The sequence below is a fragment of the Strix aluco genome, chromosome 1 (genome assembly GCF_031877795.1).
Source record: "Strix aluco isolate bStrAlu1 chromosome 1, bStrAlu1.hap1, whole genome shotgun sequence".
NCBI lineage: Eukaryota > Metazoa > Chordata > Aves > Strigiformes > Strigidae > Strix > Strix aluco.
In genome coordinates, this window is record NC_133931.1 from 43,904,016 (window position 1) to 43,931,705 (window position 27,690).

At 35.6% G+C, this 27,690-nt stretch overlaps 1 protein-coding gene across 7 annotated transcripts in view; it reads left to right on the plus strand.

Moving 5' to 3' along the window:
- RB1CC1 (RB1 inducible coiled-coil 1) overlaps positions 1-27,690 on the plus strand; it is a 77,836-nt gene that overhangs the window by 10,032 nt on the left and 40,114 nt on the right. For 6 of the 7 annotated variants that reach the window (XR_012622563.1, XR_012622564.1, XM_074819296.1 and 3 more), the window contains 7 exons: positions 2,603-2,718; positions 4,594-4,721; positions 7,186-7,312; positions 7,583-7,753; positions 18,484-18,686; positions 19,771-20,203; positions 24,212-24,382. Coding sequence is in view for 5 of the 7 variants with exons in the window: in XM_074819296.1 (XP_074675397.1) it covers positions 4,651-4,721; positions 7,186-7,312; positions 7,583-7,753; positions 18,484-18,686; positions 19,771-20,203; positions 24,212-24,382 (1,176 nt within the window). In the remaining 2 variants the exon portion in view is untranslated. Of the gene's footprint in view, positions 1-2,602; positions 2,719-4,593; positions 4,722-7,185; positions 7,313-7,582; positions 7,754-13,674; positions 13,730-18,483; positions 18,687-19,770; positions 20,204-24,211; positions 24,383-27,690 lie in introns of those variants that run through there. The other variant, XM_074819287.1, reaches the window with a different exon arrangement.

Consider the following 27,690-nt stretch of genomic DNA (forward strand, 5'->3'; position numbering starts at 1 on the left):
AAGGTCTGTAAACAGACATTCATTTCCTTTTACAGATGTAATAGTGAGCATGTTCTGAATTAAATAAGATACATTTCAAAACTTTGAAACAGCACGCAGTGAAAGTGTTGATCAACGCAGACTTGAAAAGTACTCGGTGGTTGAGTTTATATTGGATAGGAGAAGCTTGCAATACTTACATGAAGTGAAGCAGATGTAGTAATTGCATTGCAATGTAAACACAATATAGAGCAGTGAGATAAATGGTATAACCAGCATAACATACTCATGGCTGGTTTTGGTGTTTTGTTAGCTAATGTAACAAAATATACATCTTCTGAATTAAATCTGGAAGCTTTTTCTACTTTGTGCTATTCTTACTTTCATTATTGTAATCTCATTCTATTTCTTATATTCATGTCTGCTCTGGCAGCTGCTACAGAAATATCCTTCTCAAATTTTCAGCTATTTTTTTAATGGTGTTACTGGTAATTCATGGCTCTTGATCATACAAGCTTCCATCCTATAATTTGAAGGGTCTAGTTTATATGATAGCACAAATCTAATGCTGCGGGGCACACAGTTCAAACAAATAATCTGGGTGAATTAGCCACTTTGATACAGTTGCCTGCCTACATAGTTAGCAGCTCTGTCTTCAGCAGTCAAATTTTGTAATTGTTGTAACCTAACTTTTGAAGGAAAACAGACTTAGTCTAACAGTGACCGGTTTTCATGCATCTACCCCTTTAATCTTGGACTTTGTTGGCCATACTCAGCCAAATATTGTCTGGATAAGCAAGACTAGGGAGAGCTCTCAAAATTCAGTTTCTTTCAGTGTTGTGAAAATGGGCAGCTGGAGGGAGGCACTCAACAGTTCCTGCTGAAGGGAGGGCTGCAGCCTGCCTTTATTGGGCAGCAGTGAATCTGCAGGAGAGCTTGCTGTTAAAAGCACGAATTCTCTGAAACCTTCCTTCGTGCAATTCCTCTGTTCCTGAAGCACTCACTGAAATTTGTGGCAACCTTGGGAGTGGGTGAATTCTACTCTTTTTTTTTCTTTCAAGAGTAACCTAATACAAATTTGTCCTGCCTGTGTTTGTGTAGTTGTGTTCCCCCAGGATTGTTTGGTGAAACGTTGGGTGGAAGAAACAACACTTGGTTTTTGACTTCTTAATGGTTACAAAAGAATTAGAAGAATAGAGATTATGGTGTTGTGATAGTACTTTGTGGCAGAAGTGTTTCAGTAGTTTCTTGTTATGCATGTTAATGTGCATTACTTAGATCTAAAGCAGGTATTCATAAATTTATTTTGCTGAAGTACAACTACTGACTGCTGATAGCTAAACTGGAAGAGGACACTTCAGTTACTGATTTTCCAGTGGTGGTACTTAAACACATTGCTTTTTTGCCTTCTATTGCACCTTTGTTTCTGACAAGGTGGTGTATGTGCATTTTGCATAGGAGTAAAGAGGGAGTGGACAGGAGGGAAGAAGATAATGGCTCAAATAACAGCCTAACAAAGTGCTATCTGTTCCATGCACATAAAATACATGTACTACTTGTGTATTTTTTTCCTTTATTACAAGGTTTTCAAATTTGGGGTGAAATGTTTTTGATTTACTGTTAGTAGCACGAGTTGTATAAAATGATTTACACGTTCTAACAGCTTTTAGGCTTCAGCAAACCTATTTTTAGTAATGGATTATCACCCTTTATAGTGCCTGATCATCTTCTCAGAAAGCTTGCTAGGGCATTAACATGATAGAAATAATGTTTATTTGCAGTTCGGGGTTTGATAGTGCACTTGTCTGACTGCCCTGAGCCCAACTGCTTGTCACCGCCTTTCTTGCCAAGGTTTCCTTCTCCTTTGGTACTGCTACTTAACTGACAACAGTTAAAATAAACTAAGGTAGTCTAAAAAAATCACTTCTGCTGATCTTGCTCATTTTCATTGTTGTAGTTTCCATTGTAGTTTAAACAGCAGTTCTGGGAGAGGAAGCCCCTGGCAAGGATGTTGGTGACAAGGAGCTAGGAAGGGTAACATCTTCAGTTTATTTAAAAATAAAACTAAAAAAAAAAAATCTAACAGAAGTTTTGAAAGTAGGTGAATGGCTTAACAAATAAGGTTACCTTGTTTCAGGTAAGGAAGGTGATGCTGATTCCAGAAGGAATCTGTTGGATACAGCTGTAGCCTAAGACTGTTCATGCAACAGCAGTAGCATGTGTGCCTTTTTACACTGGATTTTCTTAGATAAATTGCATTTTGTTATGGCTTTCTCTGTTGCTCTTAGTATCATCGTACTGGCATTCTGCACTAGTTTTGAAAAATACTTCCAGTTAATGGAAATACAGGCAGTTCTTTTAAGTGAACTAGATTTGCCTTGTAAATACTGAAGAATATCACTAGCAGTTATTTTAAACCAAACTTACAGGCAAAAATATTCAGGTATGTAGCAGTTTTGAGCAGACTTGTAACTGGGTAGCGCTGTTAATTAAAATAAAAAAATACTACCACATAATTATTCTTTCTGACATTGACATATACTGATTTCTGGGTTAGATGCAATGATGACTGTAAAATCCCGACATTTTAATAATACCTGTAATTTCATTCTTTTCTTTGCAGATCTTCTCTGGCTTTGAACAGCCATGCTACTCTATTGCCAAAAATCAAGTAAAGCGAATGTGCGCATTTATTCTCCTCTTGAATTTGAAGGTGTTAGCTTTGTGTAGTGCCTGAAGGTAATTCTTTCTTTCCTTGAAGCTAAAAAGTTTGAAAGTTTGAGATTGCTGATGCATGTGTGGCAGATGCTGTCATAAATATTTTTGATCTTGATAATATTTTTTTCTTTTTATGTTTTAAATACTTAGTGTTAAGGTATGGAGGCATAAATATTTGATTAAAATTTCACTGTATGAGGTTTCCAGACAGATTCTCTCTTAAATATCACTTCAGTTTGGAAAGAGTAGTTTTCATATAAACATGATACTATACAAGCTTTGTACTCAGGTTAGGTGGAAAAGAACTTTTTTTGGTGGGTGCTCCATGGTTTTTCCTTTAAGTGTTGTGTTATTTAACATTTGTTTTTAATTCTACCTGGACCACAGTCACAAATACACCGTTTGTGAAAAGAAGTCTTTTTGTATGTGAGACCGATTAATTCTGAAACCTAGGCCAAAGAATTTAGTAACAAATTATTTCTAGCGACTTCTTGGTGTTCAGCAGTTTTTGTCTATCTAATAACTTTGTTTATATTCTTCTTTTTCCAATATAAATTGGAATTGATGCCACTGAGTACAGTAGAGTTCAAGTGTAAGGACAATAAAACTCAATTCAGATCAAATTATTTAACTAGGTCTTTTTTATTTGATATGGCTCTGTTTCTGAAGCCTTGTTGTTAAAATGCATGTTTTAACTCGTTTATGTACTACAATTAATGCTTAAAAAGTGTGTAAAAAGCCACTGTCTTGAAAGAAAGCTCTTTTGACTTTATGGAATTATTACACTGGTAAAATCTGTCCCCCCCCTCCCCATTTTAATGTTGGTTTTGTTATTTTTCTCTATGGTTTGTCAGTTTTTCTCTATGTAGGCAAAGAGATAAATGCAAATTCAGACTCATTTTAGAAGAGTACAGTTAGCTGTATAGACCTTGTGTGTGTCCTGTTCATATTTCAAGGAAACAGGGACTTCTTCCATTTCCTGTGAATTTAATCCAAAAAGTCATTTTTATAATGGTAGAAGAATATTGCTTAGTGACTAAAACTTTTACAGGTTAACTTTTCATAAACTTCTGAGGTCCTGTGGAGAAGAGAAAAAGTCCCAGAAGTATGGAGTATCTCAATTATAAAATCTCAGATTAAATCTCAGTGTTTTACAAAGCAGTTCAATGTTTTTCATCTGTTACGTACACTGGAAAAGCATGTGCTTATAGTCACTCATCCAGATGCTTGCAGGGCACAGGACTGAAAATGGCTCCAATGTGTTGGGCTGCACTTTCTTGATTACTCCATATTTGCTGTTATGGGTGAAGAAAGTAGCTACAGATTTAGCTAGTGCTGAAAACAGAGGAAAGTATTTTTTAAAACTATTACTTAACTATGGAGAGATACAAAAAGAAAATCTACATTATCTTAGCTATTTTCTTATGTTTTGCTAATGCTTCCATATGTCTCAGTGGAAAAAACTATGGATAGGGGTAGTAGTGAGCAGATAGACTTTGCAGGTGTAAGTTGAGGAGTGAATGCTTACAGCATAAATCATGCTGCTGTTTGTAAAATCTAGAAAAGATGTCTGGAAATAACTGTATCTGGGGCTTCAAAAATGCATTTCATGGTTGAGAAAAGCCAGGTAATGATCTAAGATGGTGGCCTCTGCAGCTGAAGTAATCTTTTTTTTTTCTTCAGTTCTCAATGTATATTTCCATGTTCTCCTAATCATCTGCAAAGGCAGAGGCTTATCTTGCCCATGTTGCTGGTCAGAGGAGCATCTGTATGTTTAGTAATGGTTAAAGAACTGTGGAATGTGAGAGCTGATGTATTCACCCACTGTGTATCTAAAAGTATTTTTTAAAAAGCATGTATTTGTCTTTCATTTGAAACTAACACTTTTTTTTTCAGTTTCTAAATGATTTTAGCAGTGGACGTTACAAACTTCAGAGACCTAAAGAAATCATCATGAAGCTATATGTATTTCTGGTCAACACTGGAACTACCCTTACCTTTGATACAGAACTTGCTGTACAAAAGTAAGAAAGTAATTTAATTCTGTATTGTTTGTTTTTTAAACTTTAAAAAGATGTAAGTACTTTTTGTGTATTGAGTTCTGGAGAGATGATACTCAGTTGGTTTTTAGTATGTCCATGGAGTTACTCTCTAGGTTTTCATGTATTTGAGTGAGTTGTTTTTTTTTTTTTTTTTAAATCTGGATTAGTGTTTTCAGTGCCTTGCAGGTGACTGTGTGTGTTTGAGGTCCTGTGAAAGAGTGGAGAGGTTATTTACCTTCTGGGGCAGTGAGAGAGGATGACCTCCTCTTAGCTGAGTCTGGTGTTACGCTTGGTGCTTTTTGGAAAAAGTCAGAATGACTCCTGACCTCCTGTGATCTTTTATTGGATGGTGTTTTTATTTAGGATTCCTCTGCAAAAAGTTTATTTTTTACTGACTGGCATCATAGGAAGAAATTCTGCAGATTCTTCTTTCTCCTGTCAGTATATACTCATCCTGAAAAAAATGTGTGCTCTGTGATATTTTTATATTGAATGCTAAAGAACTGGCATAGAGGTTTTTGTCTTGTGTCCATGATGGGTAAAAGTTGGTTCTGTCCTATCTTGTAAGGCTTCAAAATGCTTTACAGGATTTTATATGTAAAACATGAACTTCTGAATGCCCACCTGCCCGTAAACATGGGCAGTGTTACAGTTAAGTCCCAACAGCTTTGCTATTTGTATTTTTTCACTGCACATTAAAAGCATCTTGCAAATGTAAAGATGCTTTTAGAAAGGTCTAGATGTACTGGATGTATTGTATCCTTTTTCCTTATTCTCATGTGGGACTGATAAGTAAAATGTGTATAATATCATGATAGGCCATATACCTTGGAGCTAGGAAGAACCAAGCTTATCTGCTGTCCCCATATTTTATCAGTGATGAATGAGTTGCAAGTAATTGTGCCTGAAAGACTTCTACCATGGATTTTGTGCTCAAATCCATTGTTTCCTTTCTTCTGAATTCCTGTCTGTAATTTTCATGACTCGAATTTGGATTTCGAAAATTGTTTGGGGTGGAAGAGCCCTAAGACTGTCTACACTGGGTATTTTTATATGCTCTTCTGCAAAGCTCCGCTGACACTCAGGGTATTATTAGCATGAAATAGTGTTTCATCTCGGCCATTCTGGACCTACTGGGTCACCTGCAGATTTGTCAGCAGCCCTGTATGCTGTTTGGTACATCGAGACATTTTGTTCTTAAATCATGTGAGTGTGAGGTATAGCATCTGAACTGCCAGACCAGGCACCTAATAGTCTGGTATAGGCTGACTTTTTGCTTGGTTGGATAGTTTTTTGAGAAAGAAGTTTTCCAGTGGCTGAACCACACAAAATCCAAGACTCTTCAGTTCAACAGTTTAACTTCTTATTTTGTATATCTGTGTATTATAGACTTGCTCTTTATAGCAAGACTAACTTTCTTGGGTTCTTTGCCTGTCATCTTGTACACGGACAGGCCAAGCTATCTTCCCAAAGACCATGGAGAATGCTTACTGTAATGCAGCTAGTAAGTGCAAGCTTGTGCTCATGAGATGTTTGTAGTGAACAGGTGACTGATCTTCATTCTTCAAGTATGGTGTAGCCAGTAACATTGTTATGCTTCCTGCCAGTTATATCAAACCATTGATGCTGACTGGTTATTCAGTTGATACTCTGAACCTTTTTAATATCTTTGCACAGGTACTACCCCAGTGTGTTATAGTTTGGGTCAGTTACTTTATCATACTAGTAAATTCTTGTTTAGTTCACTGTTTGACTGTGTCTTCAAGATGAAGTCTAGAACTGTCTAAAATAAGCAGTAATGTAAAGATATCATCACCCAGATTCAAAGGTACGAGTACAGTGAATGAAAACAGGGATGGGTTATTGATATACTGTTTCTGCATTAAAAGTGTCTGTAATGCTTATATGAATATGTTGCATATATATGGATTGTTTAATTTCCTGATGTTAAGTGTGATACTGCATTTCATGTACAGTAAATCATAGTTGATTAGGTGAAACTGTTTACATTACGCATAATGAAGCATTAATAGTCTTGTCATCTTCTAGGGTTTCAGTAAGTTAGCTGTTTGTTAATAAAGTATATGTTCAAAGAACACGATATGACTCTCACAGTTTTTATCCTAAATGCTTGATGTGACTTAATCCAGAATTTCAGCATGCTATCAGATCTTCTTGGAAGAAGATTGCTGATGACTTGTCAGTAATGCAGAGGCTGTCTTTTAGCTGATAGCTTATTAGGATATCCAAAATGCAACACATTACAGCACTTACAAAACTTTGAAATATGTTATTGTGTATTCTGTATTTTTTATTCTAAAAGTAATAGTTCTTTGAAAAAAGTTCTCTTTTGACATGGACAAGTCATCTGTCTATTATAGGAATACATAAAATTAGAGACACAAATATGCTAATAGTGTTGTCTTCCCATTTTTTTTTTTTCTAGTGTGGCTGATCTGAAACATGCAATTCAAACAAAGTATAAGATTGCCATTCAGCACCAAGTCCTGGTTGTCAATGGAGGAGAGTGCATGGCACCAGACAGAAGAGTGTGTAGTTACAGTGCTGGAACAGTAAGTGCATACTGCATTCTTAGTCTAAACTGTCATTTATAGGGGAAGAAAAGATGTTTTACTAAGGGGCTTTAAAGTAATTTTTTTGTAGTGTACTGTTTTCTGGATTTCCTCAGTTTGAGAAAAAGATGTTTATGTATTCAGCTTATACAGGTAGATTTTAACATGTTCTTAGGACCTCTTACCCACATGATGAAATAATTGATGATTGAGCAACAGTGTGTTGTTGCCTTTACTCAGTGTTTGTTTTAATTTTCTTTTTGAGTGTAGGATACCAACCCAATTTTTTTATTCAACAAAGAAATGATCTTGTGTGAACGTCCACCAGCTATCCCCAAAACCACATTTTCAGCAGAGAATGAGATGGAATTGAAAGTAGAAGAATCTCTCATGATGCCTGCAGTGTTTCATACGGTAGCGTCACGGACACAACTTGCTGTGGTAAGTAAATTCTTATTGTACTTGTTCACCAAAGGAAAATAACTTTTTTGTATGTCATAGGGGAAGCTTGATATAAATTATGAAATAGTTTGTTCAAAAGACAGTAAGAATGACATATTAATGATGATGTATTCTTCAGAGTCTTTGTCCTGAAGTTTCAAGGTAGGTATTGAAATGTGCTTGCTTCTTCAGCATGTTCAAAGCCTCTTTCAAAAGCATGTTGTAATACAGCTTTATGGATATGTATATTTACAGCATTTGCAAAATAAAAGCAGTCTGGTTGTTTTGGACCCATGCCTTAATGCTCTGCCTTATTTTCAGTGTTTTCAGTCTGCCTGAACCTGAAAACAGAAAAGTTAACTTTGGAAACATTGTTAACCCTCGTAGAAAATTAGCAGTGTAATATTTAAAAGCACCTTGCCAACCTTCTGTTTCATCTTACATGTCTATTTCCTTGGTGAGGAAATAATAAAACTAAGCTTCCTTTTTCTAAAATTCAGGTCTTTGAGTATTGGCTTTTACTTGCATAGAAAGCAGACTTGTCAGAATTCCAATGTGATTACTTCTGTATTATTTTGATAGGAGGAACTAGTTCCCTGCAACGTGGTCAGTAAGATATCAAGTGTGCATACAGTAGGAATGTCTGTGTGTTCAAGAGAGTGACACAATGCATTCAGTAGCTGGACTGATTTCTTCATGTTAGGAAATACCTCCCTCATTTTTCTTTTTCAAATTTTACATTTAAATGCGTTAAATATTTTTCATGTCTCTAAAGATTATTTAAACTTCCAATGGCTGGGAACGGTTGTGTGTAGCACTTAACACAAAATTGATAGTAATGTATGTTTGTATCATGTTGTCTTGTTATAAAAGATTCTTAGTTTCGGTGACAATTTTAATGCAGACCAAAAGAATATTTAGCACTTGAAGTGGCTGGTTTTTAATACTGTACAGCTGAATTCAGAGAAAAATGAAGTCTAATATAAAGTACAAGGTGTTTTTTTTGTTTTTCCCCTTGGCCTCCTGACCTGTCAGGAGTGGGGGAAGTTAGCCTGAATAATCTGACTGTGACATGCTGTCTGATTTAAGTCAAGGACTGAGTCCAGTAGACTCTCTTCCTCTCTCTACCACCTGCTGACAGTTAATGCTGACTTAGTAAATAGGACCTTTAGTTATTAGGGATCTTTGAATTGTATGACTGTCATATGGAAAAGAGTGGATATCAATGTGAATTCAGCTAGGAGTGGGAGGTTTTAATTTGTGCTCCTTGAAGAGTGTGAGGATTCTGGTTTTAGCGGCTGAAACTGAAAGTGCTTTAAAACCATTCTTTGTGAGGTGTTAAGAGAATGTTAGAAAAGTCAGCAAGACTGATATCTGTTAGATGCTTAACATTGATTTGGTATGAAAGGGGGACTGTAGTAATTACTACAGTATTCGTGTTTGTGTTTTACGTAAGGTAATGGAAGTGAAAGGTGGTGGTACCCAGTCTCACTTTTCTCACTGTTGATATTTTATCTTCTTCATTCTATCCCTGATTTTGTGGTCTTAAAGATTCTCAATTTTGGTTTTGGTCTGGTGAAGTTAATATACACTGATAGAACAGATTTAATTACTTGGGAGTGAACTTTTTATATACCAGGAGTTTTATAAAAAATAATCCTACTTAGAGTTGAAAAGAATTGTTAGTCATACCTTCTCTTCCCCCTTGATTCTGAAAGGTGTATTAATATGCAGAGCAAGCAAATTTATTGCAGTGTTTCTGCTTTTAATTATTTGGATCTTTACTGGCTCATTCTGGTGGCAAGTCTTCTGTAAGGGAAGCCCATATTTCAGAAATACTCTGTGTAGAGTACAGCTTTTATTGGCCAACTGGAGCTATAATATTTAGCTAGACTGAAAAGTTTAGAGAGTGATCCTGAGGTGATTTGCAAGAAGAAAATAAAGCTTTCCATACTTGATGGCGCCTATTAATATTATTACGGGATGGGGGGAGGAATTTCGTATTTAAAGGTCTTTAAACATGGATCTAAGTAGAATGGAGGTTTTATTTTTAGCCTGCAGATTTATCTTGAAAAAGATTATTCTCTGTTCCCTACTTCTTCCAGTTCTTTCCTGCTTGTAAAAGGGCTAAAATGATAGAATATTTTGTGAAAAACATAGATATTTTTATAAAAATTAAATAGGTAGGAATACTCCTAAATCTGATACACCTTTACACCCACAGTTAATTTTATCCAAGGTTTTAGATCTTTAAAAACCAAAGGTTCTGTTTCAGTCTGTAAAAATGCATTGGGTACTACTCTGGGAGCTCAGGGGAACAACAAAAGCATCATGTGTGGTGGAAGATTAGTAAATAGGCTATCATGACTTCAGATGTACCAAGGTGTGAAAACTGTATAAAGGAGCATTGCAGTATTGTACTAAAGCAGTTTTTTGTGATGCCTCCTTGAAGCATATTGAGCAGTAATTCAGAATAAACTGAGGGAGGACTGGGAATGTGGTTAGAACATAAATCTTCTTCAAGGTTCACCATAAGTCTCTTGGCTGGGAGGAAGAGGGAACATGAGATATTAACCCTTCTCAAAATTGATTAAGATCTCAGGAGAACTAGAAAGGCTCTGAACCTCTGTAGTTATGAGATTGATGCATCCAAAGCCACACTGAGAATACTACATGAGAAAATTCCTGCAAAATGGCCATGAAAAATCTGTCTTGTAATGATCCAAACTTTTTGTCTCTTTGTTGGAGATACAGTAACCTGCTTTACCAGAAAAGCAGAGTGGCAGTACTTAATGGAGAGTTTTTGCCTGTTGTAATTATTTAGGGTAATTCAACTAATAACATTCAAATAATTAATGTTACTATTAATACATGTAGTAATACATGATAAAAATGTTTTGTATTAGGAAAATAAAAGTTAAAATCTAAATCATTGCTCATGATAGAAAGTCTTCCCTATTCTTGTCAACAATAAGTGATGTATAACTATGTAAAAATAGGGGAGAATATTTGATAGCTACCAGTTTCTGTTTAATTTGGTATCTATTCTGCCCAGAGGATATACAGTATGATTTTAAAATCAGACCTAATATGAAACAGCATATGAAATAGCAAAAATTGCTTAGAAGATGCCAGCTAACTTATTGTACAAGAGCTCTTGGTCATCACTTGTACTTCATGCTCTACATCTACTTTAGTAATAGACAAACTCGTGTGGAAGATTATGAATATTTCAGGGTGGGGGGGGCTTATTTCTATCTTTTTTCTCCCTCATTTTAAGCCTGCCTGAAAACTGTTGAATTTAATCAAGTTTTTTAGCATCTCTGACTTGAACTGTATACTACTTGGCAACTATGCTGTAGAACTGTATGAAAGGTGGGTGTTTTTTTAACCTTACCTTATACTGAACCTTATTTGTGGAGAGAGGTGGACAGATACGTCCCATCTATATTTTTCTGATCTATACTTTGTATACACTGGTATAGGGTCTTTAACTTTTTTTTCACAATAACAAGTATTTTTATTAATCCATGCCTTTATTTCCTCTCCATTGTTTTTGGCCTAAAATTGACCATTATTGATTTAAATTCTACTTTAGCTCCCTGCATTTTCTTTTTTGCCATAATCTTCAGATATCCTTAGTTGTTATAAATAAAAGTCATCTTTTAGTTCACAGTGGAGGCCCTGGCGTTCTTATAGCCTTTTGTCCATATATGTATAGGGTGTAGGTATATGTAAAAGCAGCCATTTTCTTTTTTCCCCAATTGAAACTAATTTCATTAGCTTATATGTAGCCTTTTTAGATTTCAGTACCACCTAACCAAAAATCATTCCTGTGGGAAACTTATTACCTCCTATTTGGTTTTCCACAGTACTGTGATTATTATATCAAGATACTTCAATTTGTGCTTTGTTTTTGGTTTCGTGATTTTAACATCTATGCAGATTGTCTTAAGTTACTGTTGATTACCTGAGATCTCATTATGTAGAATTCACAGTATAAAGATTAGAAGCTTTAAAGAAGCTATGTCTGTTACCTTAACTTGTTCCTTTACCAATTAAACTGAAATTCTTGGCATAGGTTTTGTCATACGTAGCACAGTATCTTTTGTTTTCTAAACTTTTTCTATCAGATCCTTTTTGGTCAGTGTTTGTTGCATCTGCTGTCTGGCTTTTAAATCAAAGCAACTTTCTAAGCCTGTTTTCATTTTATGTCTTTAGTATCCTGGTTTCTCTTTGACTAAAAACTTACCTTTGAGATATCTGTGCCTGAAGGGTTACAGCTTGCCTTTTTACAATCAGCCTGGTTTCCCACCTCTCTTCCAGTTAAGCAGTTTTGGCCTTGAGCTGAAGTATGTGGACAATGAGGTGCACAGAGTGTTTGCAAAAAGTTACATACAGACCAGCTTAGAAGACAAGCTGTTCTTGACACAGTGCATTGTGCAATAAACTACATTGTGTGAATCTTGTCTAGTCTTGCGGTCTTTTAACACTACTGCTTAAAATAATTTCTGGTAGTTTAGCCTTTAGGAAAGGATTATTTTTTTTTTTGTGATCTAACTGAAGTTCCTGTGTTATTTGTCCCAGAAGGAGGATATTGGAAACTTGGACTTTTTGTTAGTGGGTATGTTTCACATTTCATGTGATACTGTCATCAAACTGTCAATTCCAGTCAGTTTGTCTTTCAGAAATGGGAGTGAGGATGAGAAAATGTGGTCATTTCATTTGATTGCCTAAAGCCATGGCTATACTCGCAGTACCTAGATCATTCTTGGTTTAGTTTCAAACGCTTCATAAGCCAAGAAGTATAGGCATGCTTCCTGAAAGATACATATCTACTATTTAGAGAAATGCTCTTTCACTTCTACTAGAAAGCTGCTTTGATACCCTCTGGAAAAGTTACTTTAAAATTTTAATGTTCTTTAAGGTGTGGTAATGTTTGTCACAATTGTGTAGCTAAGTTAATGCTATTCATCATTTTTGGCTAAATTATTAGTCTAATAGCCAGGCACACTTGTACCACTTCCATGGCTGTCCAGACTTCTTTGTAACTCGGATTAGCCATCAGTCTTATTTTTTAAAGTAATTGAGCTGGGTGGTGTTAAAATGGAGTAGGCTTTAGTTTACCCTAAGGTATATTAAAAGATACAGCATTTGTTTTGGTTGGCCTTTGTAACTAGAACTGTTAGATCAAGCTTTTAGAAAATTCACCAAGAGAAGACAACTTGGGTGGCTTGGAAACTAGTTGAAGTTACTTCATTTGTACCATGGTTTGATTCCCTGGCTGTGGTGTCAGCTTCTCAGTGTTATTTTTTTTTTTTTTGGCAGTAAATTCTGTCACCTGACTTGTCCAAACCTGCTTTTAATGTCAGAGCAAAGAGCTAGTGAAAACAGTACTGAAGAAAAAATCATTAAGCTATGATTTACAGAATAACTTATGCCGATGAAATAAATACTTCTTAAGTATGTAATAAGTCGTGAACTGTGTGGACAAATGTCCAAAGGATGCAGTCAGCGAAAATGACCAATATTAAAATAGAATGGAATAATCAGCTGTCTAATGAAAGGAGAGAGATTGCCATGAAATATCAAAGTCTCCCTTACAGTGAAGTTAACTGTTCCAATTACAGGTTTTAAAAGCTGAAATCTTGAACTGGTTAATCTAGTAGCTTTACTGATGTTTTAGTTGGAGGTGTATGAATTAGAGATAATGGTCTTGGTTACTAATTTTTGGTAATCAAGATAATGGTTACCTTTTGTGGAAGTGTTTATCTGCTGTTGTGGTGTATAGGCGTGTGTAATTTCACTTTCAGGGATCTTTGGCTTGATTTTTAGGGTGACTGAAACCTATAGGGAATCCTTTTTACAGGATTTCAGACACATGGCAATAGAGGACTTTGACTTGTTTCCTTTTACCACAGGGTTGTAGAGAATGGAAAGAACCCTGCATTGCCTGAGAACTTTTGTTCTTTAGAGGTAAGTCTAAAGACCGCTTAAGGCAAACAGACCTTCCCTGGATTTTTTTTCATTCAGATGAGCAGAATTATGATAGTAGGATGCAAAGACGAAGTCTTGATATTGATGGGAAACACTTTCCATTTTAAATAAAACATACTTCGCTGCTTCTAACAATTTTGGTTGAAATGTACTAATCAGAAGTAATTATAATCAGAAGAATCACCTTAACTTTTAATTTCAATGACTGAAGGAAATAATTCATGTAAGCATTCTGTTAAAGCACCCAGCCAAAGATAAAAATCACAGGTGGGCCTGTGAATTTCTTGACAAATTAGGAGGTGAAGATGCCTTTAGTTACTCTTCAATATAACAGCAAACTGAGAATTAGCCTGGGTTTGTCTAGTGGTAGTGGTGCTTCTTGAGGTCCACATTCCAGTGGTACGGTGAAGCTGTTGGTGTTCTAGGTATGGTGGTATAGCTGAGTAAGATGGACATAGCTCTACAAGGCAAATGAAATTAATTTTTATGCTCTGTGAACCATTGGGTGTCTGCCAATTACCCTTCAGTGGATCTGTGAAAAATCAATGACAAAAGCAAGCCTGTTGTTAGGTAGGCTTCATTTTCAGTGCTGGAGCTGGCAACTTTACTGAGAAGTGTTAAAACATGTGTTGAATTGCAGGCCTTTATTTATATGCCTGACAGAATTCAGTTTTTAGACTTTATTCATTTAGCAGATTGCTGCTTAATTCTTTTCGGCACACAGGCATACCAGTTATGTGAAATAGATCAGTCTTGATCCTTCTAAAGTAGCCTGAGGATGTCTACCCAGAAATGTTGTCTATGGAGATGGTAGGAAGAACAAGCCAAATCACTTGAAGATGTATTTCACTAGTGACAGAAAGATGAGAAAGATGCATCTGTGTAGTTTTTAATTAACTACTTTTAAGCTACATAGATACTCCAAAGGAAGCAAACAGCTTCACCACTTCATTTTCTTGCTGCACACCCTTGCATTTTGAAGTGTTGTAGTGATGCATTTTAGGAATGTTTTAGTCAATCCTATGATTGACTGAAGTGGTGTTTTCTTCTTGACCCCTCCATGCAGCATTAAAAAATAAAATAATGTTTTAACATAGTGTTCTTGTTCCCTGCACTGGTGTCTGTTTAGTATAGTCTTAAGACTGAAATAGCTCTGATAGACATAGTTACTCCATGTCGTTTGAACTTTGTTATAGCCATGTACTTGGACCCCTGAATTCAGAGTATTTTTTACTATTTGAACATAATGAGCTTTTTCATGATATTGCCTAAGGAATCAGCATCAAAAGCAGTACTGGGTTCTTGCGGACTCTTGATTGCATTTGGGTTCATCCATGCAGACAGAATTTTACTGCTTGCCCCCCACCATCCAGAGAGAATTTCTTTGGCACTTGGGGTACACATGTAAAAATAACTTTGGGAGGATGATAATATGGAATGCTGTTGCAATGTCTTGCCTGTGTGCCCTGAAACAGTCATGTCTCTGTTCAGTTGTACAATTTGACTTGTAGTGTATTAGCTTACAGGTAGCTTTGAAAACATGTTACTTGAAACAAACTTAGTCATGTTTTCAGGCTTATGAATTTTGAGTCTCATGTTAGTTCAGTTTGAGCTCTAAATAGTTTGGAGAAAATCTTTTGTCTCTCAGTATTGTATTTATGATTGCTTTTATAAGGGGATTTTTTGGCTTAATGTTCATGTCTTCTGTGTGTACAACAAGGAGCAGCTCATCTGAGAGTGAATGCCTGGTTGAATACTTAGATGGCATTGGGGTATTTTTATTTTCATGTAACAGTTTCTTTGGGCATGTGTCTGTTATGTAGCATATCCTGACACTTACAAGAATGCCCTTCTGTTACATGGTTTCTGAAAAATAAATAATAACTTGCTGCTCTGGGAAATACTGTTGTTTACTCTCACTTTTCTAGGAGTCAGACTGCTGGGACACAAGCTCTGGTTTGGTTACATTTGGGTAAATCAACACAGGTTAGACTCCTAGATACAGAGTGTCAGTGCTGGTCATCAGTAGCATAACAAGTGATCTCAATTGTAATGATTCCCCCCCCCCCCCCCCCCCCCACTGAAATTTGGTAACTTGTGACTTCTGTTTTGTGTTTGAAAGTGTTTTGCTGAGGAAACAACCTTGTTAAAACTAAAATCTTAAATTGATGACACCTAGATTCATGAGGGAGCATCAAGAGTGATGTGTAATAAAGCTTCATAGGACAACACAAACTTGTAACTTTTCACTTCCATTGTGAATGCAATAAATAGATACAGCTACAAAAGCAAACACTGGTCAACAGTTAAGAGCGTGTCTCGGGGCAGAAAGTCTGGTCATATCAAGCCTAGTTTATACATTTCCTCATTAGACATTTGAGCTGTGCCATGCTAAGTGAGTTTGTCCAAAGGAAAATAGAAGTGGCAAAAGCCTCTACCCAGCACTTTTAAAGAAATATTTTTGTTTGAAGGTGTTAGAAGTCTGGTCCCCGGTAAACTGTGATACTTGCTTGAAGAAATTGCGTAAAAATATTTTATGATCAGTTTTGATTTTGTAGCTGGCTTATATTCTTTTAGTCTACAAATTAACCTGTGCTTCTGGATATGGTCTCACTTCTGGAATTATTGCCAGCAGTGTGGAGAAAGTTTGACTTTGGGAAGAGAATAGTGTTTGTGAGTTGAAAGTAAAATGCTTGTGTACATTCCCAGGACATACATTAGAACACACTGGGGACATTTGGTTACCTTTTCAGCTTCATTTTTTTTGGTGTATTTTTTGGTATACCATGGTGTAAAACAATCTGTTCTTTTGGCTCTTAATATGATAATTGAGGAAGCAGTAATTCTGCATTTTCATGTGCAGTGGAATGTGCCTTTGAATAACTTGTATACAAAGTGAATTTAGGAAAATAAAAACCCAAAATGTTCACGTTGTCAATATTGCATTAGTCAGCTTATATGAATTTAAATTGTATAGACAAACTGGAGCTAGTAAGAAGGAAATGACTTGCAGTTTTCAGCACTATTTGGATGCAGTCCCAATTGTGTTGCTGGTTGATTTTGACTTAAGAAGTAAGAGCTCCTGCAGCAAATAAAATAACTGTTCTTTGCAAACCGGAAATCCTTATTCTCATGTACACAGGAAGTGACCAAAATTCAGAAAACAAGATGACAAATATCATCTTTACTACAAAGTGATAGAAATTTGGAATAGCTTTTGATTTCTTTGGAGTTGCATGTATTTGTATATCCGTTGTTCATCTGCTGATAGCTTAGATACCAGTGATTTGAAGGATAGTGAAATTCTGTCATGCTGTTTGAGACAAGGTTTGGACTTCTTAAAAAAACAAACAAACAAAAGCCAAAACAAAAACCCAAAGAGGGTGTTCATAACTTTAAGGTTTTGTCAATATTAATCCTGAAATGTCTGGATAAAATGCTCTGCAGTTTTGTAGTTTATTTTGGGAAATGTTGTTGGGCTCCGTTTTCCGTGTTTTCATCTGTGCTGCTAACCGTGTGTTCAGTGGCATTCTGAAATATACTGATATGTCGGGTTTTTAACACTGTTTTCTCACTGTATTTGTATAATTTGGTTCTCCATGCATGGTTTTCTCACATGTACTATAGCATAGGAAAATTATGTGTTCAGTCCTAGTTTAAGAGTATGCTCAACCTGCAAAAAGTAGTAAGATTTTCTTTCTTGGAAGGTAGGTAGATATTAAAACCCATGATAGAAGTATACTCAGGAGAATATTTTCCATGTAGTATGTTATTGATAAAGTATTGAGCTGAAGGAGTTATTGTATGACTCTTGTTTTACTTGCTCATTTTGGTGTTTGAGTAGTAGGCCTTTTGAGGGGGACAGCTTGTTTTTTTTAAATTGGTAAACTTAAAATAGTTACTCTTCCTGCTAGTTACAACCTTGGATTTGAATATAATAGGCACTTGTTAGTGCACTTTTAGTAAGATATGGTACTTGCCATATGTAGGTCTCTGTTTTAACTCTGCCAAGTTGGGTGGTAATTAAATTCTCACTTTCTTATGGCAGTAAAATGCCTCTGTGTCATCTAATTCTTGTGAGAGAAAAGCTTTTCTGTTTGGCTTGCATATACCAAGTTTCAGGGTGTGTTTTAGAGTTTTGTGGACACTCTGCACTGCTTATGTTGCATCTGATTTATTAATCAGTGGAAGACTTCAATTAATTATCTGCCCTGCTGTTTTCCTCATGCATCTTTTTTTGCATCTGATGCACCTGTGCTTCTGCTGACTGATCCTGCAGTTCATTGTTTTGTTCTGAGCTTCTGCTTGGCACAGTAGTTTTCTCCCTAATAGACCTTGTTTACCAGCTCCTTCTATCAGATTAATTTAAGCATTATTATTCATGTATGTATGCACTGAATATTTTATATTAGCACCATTTAATTAATTTTATAAGGGGTTTTTTGGAACTGCAACTCTCACCTGCTGTTTTGAAGATACTTCTCAGTAAATTGTCTATGTTTTCTGTCATCTAATTAAATTTTTATTAAAGAATAAAGGAAGTTTTGTTATTTCTGATGAAGTTTTAAGGTATACAACTTTTCAGCTGTCTTTTAACACTTTTTATGTTAATATTTTAACATGTTAATATTTTAACATTTATGTTAACACTTTAGTGTTTTATATAGTTACCACAATAATCAGACAACAAAATGCAAATCACTTCAGGTGGGTTTTTTGTTGTTTTTCTGTAGGAAATGTATGAGGTTGCCAAGAAACTTTGCTCCTTTTGTGAAGGTCTTGTACATGATGAACATCTTCAGCATCAAGGCTGGGCTGCCATAATGGCCAACTTGGAAGATTGTACATACTCTTACCAAAAGCTACTTTTCAAGTTTGAAAATGTATATTCAAGCTATTTGCAGTCCATAGATGATATCAAGTTGAAACTTACACAGTAAGTTTGCCATTAAATTCAGCTTCAATCTACAAAGTTACTATATTTTAAACTTATCTTTTGAGTGTTGTATGTCTGGTGCTAGTTCTAATTAAGCATGTATTTGTTGGTTTCATTATGTGTCACAGAGAACATTCTTTCTGTTCTATGCTAGTCATTTTTTTTAACTGACACTTTTTCCTTGTATTCATGAGCACACAGAAACCTATATTGAATTATGTGGAAGATATGCTTGTTAATGAACAGCTGTTTCAGAGCTGGAGTCCTTCCCAGTGTGCACTAGAAATAGCTGGATAATAAATTTAGACAATCAACATTTTTAAATACATATTTGCACTTTTGAATTAACTTTTTTAATACACTTGAGATATTAAGAATGATGATCTGTGTGTGAAGTCATAACACAAACTTTGGGTCTATATGTATGCTTTTGAGGGGGTGTGTGAGTATACTTTTATCCTGCAAACTCTGGATGTTACTTGAAGGAAAATCTTTGCCATCTTTTTGGATGTTACAGTATTACAGTATTTCTGGGAGTGCTTTGCCTGATAGAATGTAAGTGAATGTTGGATACTTAAAGAAATAAAGCATAAATGTTTTACCTTTTTTTAAAAAAAAGTTGAACTTCATAGCTTTTACCAAATATATATAAACTATTCAAACTCTGCAAAAGTGGTCAACCAGAGGGCACTCAATCTTTGCTAATAAGCATTGGTATCCATGCAGATTGGAAACATAGAAGTCCCAGTTGTGGGGTTGTTTTTTTTTTTTTAAGAAAAGGGCATGTGTCAGTTTATCAAACTCCTTTTTTCATTGCATTATAAACATAAGCTTACTTGGGAGTTTAGGAGAGTTCATATTAAGCAGTGGAAGAGAGCAAATAACTGTAACTACTTCATCTGTCCTCTCATGATGATGATACTGAACACAGTATTTTGGAAGGGGTAGTTGCCAAATTCATTTCAAAACCTGCTTTAATTGTAAAATAAATAGTACTTTATTACGGGTGGTTAGTATCCAAGTTTTTATGTCACATTGGCTTCTAGGTACTGATGTGTTTTTCTTTTCACCCTTTTTAAAAAAGCTTGGGTTCTGCTGTTTCTATCATGGCCAAGATACCACTGCTGGAGTGCCTAACGAGACATAGTTACAGAGAGTGTTTAGGAAGACTGGATTCTTCAGCTGAGCGTGGAGGCACAGAAAGTGAAGAAACTGAGGATGGGAAATCTGCTGAATTAGCGCTTTATTCTGATATAGCTAAAGCGAACAATAAATCAATGTTAGCCTCATTTTGCAAGTCAGTTGAACATTCAGCTTTGGAAGGCACAGATCCTGAAAATATAAAAGATAAGGAATCTGGTCAAAATGCTACTGTCCAGGACACTGAAACATCAGTAGAACTGAAAGATGATGATCAGCCTTCCTTCAATGTGTCTTTGTTAGATTGGATTAATGTTCAAGATAGACCTAATGATGTTGAATCACTGGTCAGAAAATGTTTTGATTCTATGAGCAGGGTAAGTTAACAATTTTTTAAAAATCAAATTATATTGCATTGAATGTTGTTTATTTTCCAGATGCTGGTGCTTTTGAAGTGCCTTAATTCTTTGTAACTTGTTGTTTCTCAGATAACTTTCTGAATGAAGACTACAGCAGAGACGGGGCCTGGGGTGGGGGCGGGGAAAGTATTTTAAAAGTTCTTGAGTGTTGAGAATTTGACCTGTAGGAAACTGTATAATTTCAGTGACTGCTTGTTATCTTGCTTGTTTCTCAAATAACCATTCCTGTTCAAAAGCCAGTAGTTTCTTGCAGCTTATAAGCAAAGTGTCTTCTTTCTTTGCCTTTTTCATAGAAGTTATGCTTATAATGAAATTAAAGAATTTCCTGAACCAAAGTTAATGTTATTTGTATTAAAAATGATGAAGCCTTTATTAAAATACAGAACAAATTCATGTGGTTAACTGTTATAAATTTACATACCCTATCTATGTATGCATTCCTTATTAGCTGATACAGATGTGCTCAGAAGAGCCCAACATGTCGGTGTATTTCTGCTGCTGGTAGACTAAAACATTGCTCACTTCCTTTACTTTCAAAATTATTATTTTACCTGTGAGCATTATATTATAACCTTTTAAAACCCTTTTGCCTAGAGATTTCCTTCTTTCTTTGCTTTCATTGTGGCTTGTGTTTCTTACATTGTCTAGCTGTGTTTGTATATGTATAATTTTATACTATTATCACTCAGTATACCTTGAACAAAGAAAACAGTTTCTGTTGTCTTTGACACTTTATTTGCTCTGTAAGGTAGGACTGGAAAACTGTCTCAGTTATGTCTAAACCCCATCTGTTGTTATGATGTAGTCAGTTCTGTACGTTGATTTTTTTTTTATTTTTGTCTTAAGTAGTTGGAGAGTTGGGCTTAATATTAAGGGCTGCTTGAGATTTTGAGCTGTCTAAATTTTAGTTGTACAAAAAAGGATAAGAGAAAAATTGGACTTAACAAGTGTTTTTCTTTAGGAAAAACAATATTCAGTTTTGTGTGAAAGATTTCCCAATTGCTGAAGTCAGAGACAATCCTCCGTTTTGTTTTTCCAGTGATGCTACAAGGAGCTTTTTTTTTTAAAAAAAAACCAAACAATAGTAACAAGGTTGTGAGGGAATAAATTCACTTTCTATATAGGGCGTAATGTCTCTTAAAAATGTCTCTTAAAAATCAGTACTTTGAGACACAGACATTAAACAGTTGCTTCCAAATAAATTGTAGTGATACTAAAGATAGAAAAATGATAAAATAACCACTTTTTAATTAAATACTTATTGTACCTTTTTTGATCAGCTTGTAGTCTTATCTGACATAAATCACATGCTTTAGAGAGGCTGTCTTGTAATTGTGTGTGTTTCTGTCCTTGCCTTACCGAAGACTAGTCAGAAATCCTTTGTTTCCACTGTTGTAATTGTTTTGTAACTTCAGCTGATTTTTGCAGGGAAAAAAATGTGATTGCTCCTGTCAAAATGAAGTTTCTTTTTGTTTCCTTGGCATAAACAGAATTGGCAGGTAGGGAAAATGCTTTAGTCAGGCTATTCCTGGCCACCACCAGAACAACTGTGATTGATCAATCTTGATCTATTTTGGTTCATAAAAAACCCAAAGCTTCGAAGTAATGTGATAGTTCCTAGTTTTCCTTAGGAAAACATTAATTTACTCTTATTTCAATAGCAGCACAGACAAAGGATTGACTCTTTGCCTACCATTAATTTAGAATTAGTTTGGAAACAGAATTGGCCTGTAGCTAAAAAGGAAAAGAAAATACTAAATAAATATCTTGTAACATAATTGTTCTTTTAATATTTATTTGAGATGACATTTTAACATAGCATGCTAGAATAAAATGGCACTAACTTTTTTGTTTGTTTTTCCTTCATTTTCCCTATGCTTTTTCCTTGGAAATACAAACCATATAAATGGTTTGTGATTGCAATTCTTACTTGAAACTCAATTCAGGTAAGATTTTCATTAAAGTGTAAAGCATCAGAGTATGAGCTTTATACCTCTGATACAGGTAGTCTTGGCAGAACTGGTGTTGCACAGAGTGCTGCTAGGTATCTGGTTCTTCTAGCCTCTAGGTGTTTCTACAGAATGACACTTCTCATTGCAGAAACCTTGGCTTCAGTAAAAGTAGTCTGTAAGTAGGAACTAATCAGATGTTTCTGTTAAGTGCTGTCATAACCCCTTAAATAAAAGGCTAGAAAAGGAAGAGACTTTTAAAGATGAGGAGAGCAGTATTATCTACCAGTGAAAGCAGAGGTGAGTGCTACAGATGCAATTAGGTCAAAGATGGGATAAAAAGTATGGATGGAGGAAATAAATTACAGGGTGGAATGAGAGGAATAGGCTTTCTTTATAAAAAGAGATAAAACACAATTAGTTTATGAATGTAAACAGGGAAAAAAAACTACCATATTGTTCTTTAGTATTCTGTCTGTTAAGAAACTGTTCTGGATGCTGCAGTGGAGTAATTCAGGATGCCACAAGTGTGGAATCCTGAATAGGATGGCAATGAAAATGGTCCTAGAAAAACAATCTGGTTTAATCCCAGAGACTGTTTTTATTACTGATTCTTGAAGATGGACAATTCACTTGAGAAAGACCAAGATTCGTAAGGCCATTCATAACACACTAAAAATTAGCCTTTGCCATTTTCAGAGAAATTCAACATATTTTGTCACATTAATAATGGCATTATTTATTCTGAGAAATTCTGGGTTAATTACCGGTTTTTGGTACTGCCCCTTGTGAGGTTGTTTTTTATTTGTTTTGGGGGTTTTTGTTTGTTTGAAGAGAATGAAAGACCTATTCTTTGTAGTTGTTCTTTAATTTATAATGCTTTTCCTCTTCAGGTTCCTCTCTCTGTACCCCAAAAGGGTCTTTCCAGAATGAACAAGTGCTGTGTGTGAAAGCTTTTATGAAGTTAAATAATAGATTGAGGGAAAAATAGTACTTTTATTTATATTAATATTGAGTCATATAAGTGCCTTTTTTGAGGGTTAATTTGTGGGCTCTGTAAGTGGCATAAATCCTGCATGTTGACGAAAGAAGCCAGTGCTGTGATAGGTAGTATGCCCTCACAGGATAGTCTCCTTTTCACTAGATTCTCATATAATAAATGGCATACCATAGCCATTTTGGATAAATTTGGGCAAATTTATTCCTAGTCTGCTAACACCTAATAACACTTACTGTGTTCCTAACTAATATATTCCAGGTTTACACTAAAGTCTGTTCTACATAAGCTGTTGCAATTACCTATGTTGTTTTTAGAACTAAGGAAGTAAAGACTCTTAATTTATTTCACTACTCTTACAGTGGAACTTGAAGAGCCATCCGTAATATCTGTGTACATTGGTAGCCTCATAATGTTTCAAGCACTTTTTTCTGGGTAGTGGCCTGTGAAAGAATATGATGAAATAATTTTTAAAATGTGTTTTTATTAGGAAAAACATTAGCAAAAAGTATCACAAATATATTCCTTTTCCATAGCTTGTTGTCCAGTTTCTTAGAACTGATCTGCTTGTCTAAGGAATCAATTAAAATGTTCATTTAGTTTGAAAAGGGTAATGGGTCTTGCAGCTTTTTCCCATCATCCTCCCTACTGCACTTTCCACTGAGTCACATTCATCACTTGTTTTGATTGTAGCTGTATGGACTGTGTTCCAGGGTAGACTGTGTCCGTTAGCTTTAAACTGCCTGTTCCCCCCCACACCTGCCTTGTCCCCTCAACTAATGTTCCTTCCCCTTGCAAGGATCCTGATTTCTGTGATGGTCTGGTTGGAGTACTTCAGAGAAGTTCATGCTGTGATACAAAATCCAGGCTTATTAAGTCAGGAACAGATGACAGATGTAGGCACACATTAGATTAAGAAAAAAAAAAAGTTAAGGTTATAAAAAAATCAATTTAGCTAGCTCACATCACGTTTCAGTATGTCAACTGCTAATGAACATTTTTTTACTTCATTTTTTTTAGCTTGATCCAAGGATCATCCAACCCTTTCTGGCAGAATGTCGCCAAACTATCGCCAAACTAGATAATCAGAACATGAAGGCTATTAAAGGCCTTGAGGATAGGCTCTATGCATTGGACCAGATGATAGCAAGCTGCAGCAGACTGGTGAATGAACAAAAAGAACTTGCTCAGGTAATACACATTTGTGTGTGCAACTTTAGAAGATGGTAGATTTTTTGATATGTGTATGCTGTTAAAAATTACAATGAAACAATTGCATGTCAACACAAGATGGTTTTCAACATATCACACTGGAGATGCTCAGAAAGGTGCTATATTCATAATAATTTGAAATTTAAATATTGTTAGTTTTTTACATCCTGTAGTCATGTTTTCAGCTCTTAAGTCCTACCACATTAACTTAAATTTTTTTAAAACATCAAACTAGTTGAAAATGCAACAGTGGGTGGTGGACAGCACCAGAACATACATATAGGGCTTATATTTATGTCACTTCATCTATATTGGATAAAAAGTCAGACTACAAAATAAAAATGTCTTACAAAACTATCATAGACTTAATGCACTAGGAAGATGCAGAGCTGTAGTTCACTGCAGCTTTGTCAACTGTATATTAAGCTGTATATTTTTAAGGTAAAGCATATCTGTCAACTTTCTCTTGGTTATAATTTGGAAAAATATATTTAATAACAATTTAGCCAATCAGCATTCTCATAAAAGCACCAGTGTAAAATTGCTGATTTCTGAGATACATCAGTATATGGTATTGTTTCTGGAATAGAATACATCTAGTTTATTTTGGGTTTAGAAACTGTTTTTCTTCTGGATAAGTAAGAATCACTTAGAATATGATAAAATTTTAAAACTTTGAAAATAACTTCTAGGGTATTTCTTGTTGTGTTAAGGTATATCTTGTTGAAGCTAGTGAATGGTTTACAGACAGGTTGTGCTGTATTAGTGTAACATTTTTCCCATTAAAGTAGAAATCTGCTAATAAAAATAGGATCTGATGACGATGTCTGACAGCTATAAACTGTGTAGATATTTATCTTCAAGCTTATTTGAAAATTGATGTTTTTAATGAGTATTCTTAGCTTAAGGAAAACATCTGGCTTAAATATTATCTTAGTATCTACCCGTACATATCTTTATCAAATTTGTCTAAATTCCACCTGGTTTACGGCTACATTTAAGAGCAGATAACTTTTTGCCAATGGTAGACCATCGAAGACAGCCTGTAGTTTTCAGTTGCTTCAAGAGAAGTGTGGCCAGCTGGTGGAGGGAGGTGATTCTCCCCCTATTCTCTGCTCTCATGAGACCCCCACATGAAGTACTGTGTTCAGCTCTGGGGCCCTCAACATAAGAATGACATGGGCCTGCTCAAGCAGGTCCAGAGGAGGCCACGAAGATGATCAAGGGGGCTGGGGCACCTCCCGTATGAGGACAAGCTGTGAGAGTTGAGGTTGTTCAGCCTGGAGAAGAGAAGGCTCTGGGGAGATCTTATAGTGGCCTTCCAGTACTTAAAGGGGGACTACAGGAAAGATGGGGAGGGAATCTTTATCTGGAAGTGTAGTGATACGATAAGGGATAACGCTTGGAAAAAGGCAGATTTAGGTTAGATATAAAGAAGATATTCTTGACTGGGAGGGTGGTGAGAAACTGCAGCAGGTTGCCCAGAGAAACTGTGGCTGCCCTCTCCCTGGAAGTGTTCGAGGCCAGGCTGGATGGGGCTTTGAGCAACCTGATGTAGTGGAATGTGTCCCTGCCCATGGCAGGGGGATTAGAACTAGATGATCTTTAAGTCCTTTTCAACCCAAACCATTCTATGATTTTATATACTGGGGACCTGGATGCTGTGATTTGTTTCATCTTTGCTAGTTCATCCAGCCTCTCATTAAATGGAAGACAGAAATGGAAAAAACGCAATAATGGGAAAAAAATGATGCATGAAGTTGGCATCATACCCAGGTGCCATGCCCTGAATGCTTCCTGTCACACTAACCAGTTCATTGGTTTGTTCTTAATATGTTATCGTCTTCTGACCTTTGACTAGATCCAGAGTCAAACAAAATAACACTAGGTGGTTGGTGAGCTGCTCCACTGTCCTGTTATCCTTTATCTTGGTGGTGGTATTTAGCTCATGTGCCACTCCATGCAGTTAGCTTTTCTTGTTCTGAGGGGGCATGTTGGTTTATTTTCTGAGCTGAAAAGGAGAGTTATGACCTTGCTGCATTATATATTTCAGAACTTTAAAAAATTGGTGACTTTCAGGTTTAAGTTTGAGGGATTTTCTTTTATCGTTATGATCTAGAAATATAAAAACACTAGAAAGTCAGAACTTCAGTTGGAGATATGAAATAACAGATGAGTAGGTTAAATTTAAATTTGAAGGGAAATACTGAGTCCTTCGTAAGTTATCACTCAAAATACAGGATCAGGGAAGAGGTAACATCCTTAATGGTCAATCACCAGGCTTGTAGTAAGGGGAGAGAGTAGTGTGCCTGCACTGAACAGTGTCATTTGAAGTGTTAAGAAATCTGATTAAAGACTATTTTAAATGTAAAGTTTTTTAATTTTTAAATGCTCCTATTTTTTTTGAATTACAGTGCCATATCAAAGCTTCTTTATTAACTACAGTTTGTGTGAAGAGGTTCAGTTAACTGTATACCTAAGATTGTCCTTTAATGCCTTGTTTGCAACTGGAAGTATGTTAAAGTATATACTTTATATATATATAAGTATGTAGTCATTATCTGATGTTCAGATTTTCACCATTACATCAGAACTGGGACCATGAAGAAAGGCATGAGTTTCTTATTTCTGCTTGCACAGTGGTATATTATTAGTAGGAGTAAGTGAACAATGTTGCTTCCTATTTTCTGGCTAGTACATAAAGGCAAGTGCTACCAGTGCTTCTGGCAGTACTGTTTAAAAGTGGACCCTGTCTTCAGATAATTTAAATGAATAGATTTAGACATAAGTTTGTGCTGCTTCTCAGTCTTGCAGCATTTATATTGTAGACCAGTGCTAAATCCAAGGGAATTTAGTGTGATGGAAAAGCTACTCTTCCACCACTGTACTTGCTTGCCCAATGCTGTGAGTGGTGGTTTTAGTTATGTTTTGTCTCTTCACTCCTCAAGTTTACAAATCCCACTTTTGAGTGAGATGCCTAAAAGTCAATTGGAAAGATACTTTGTCATCTTGTTTAAACGCCACTGTAAATTCAGCATTTGTACCTTTTGAAGACTTGTTAGAGACTTTAACTTTCAAATCTTCATCTGTGCCTTGTCTTTTTATAAATTGTCTATTCCTTTACTTAGGATGCAAGAGTTTTTAAGAACAGTCAGATAGAATGTGATAGTGTGTTTGGTTTTTTGAAGTTTCAGTAAATTAAATGTTTGTGGTTAAACAAGTGATTATGTGTACTACCAGATGCTTTTTTTTTCTGTGATTTTTATATTTGAGCCTTAGGAGGTATT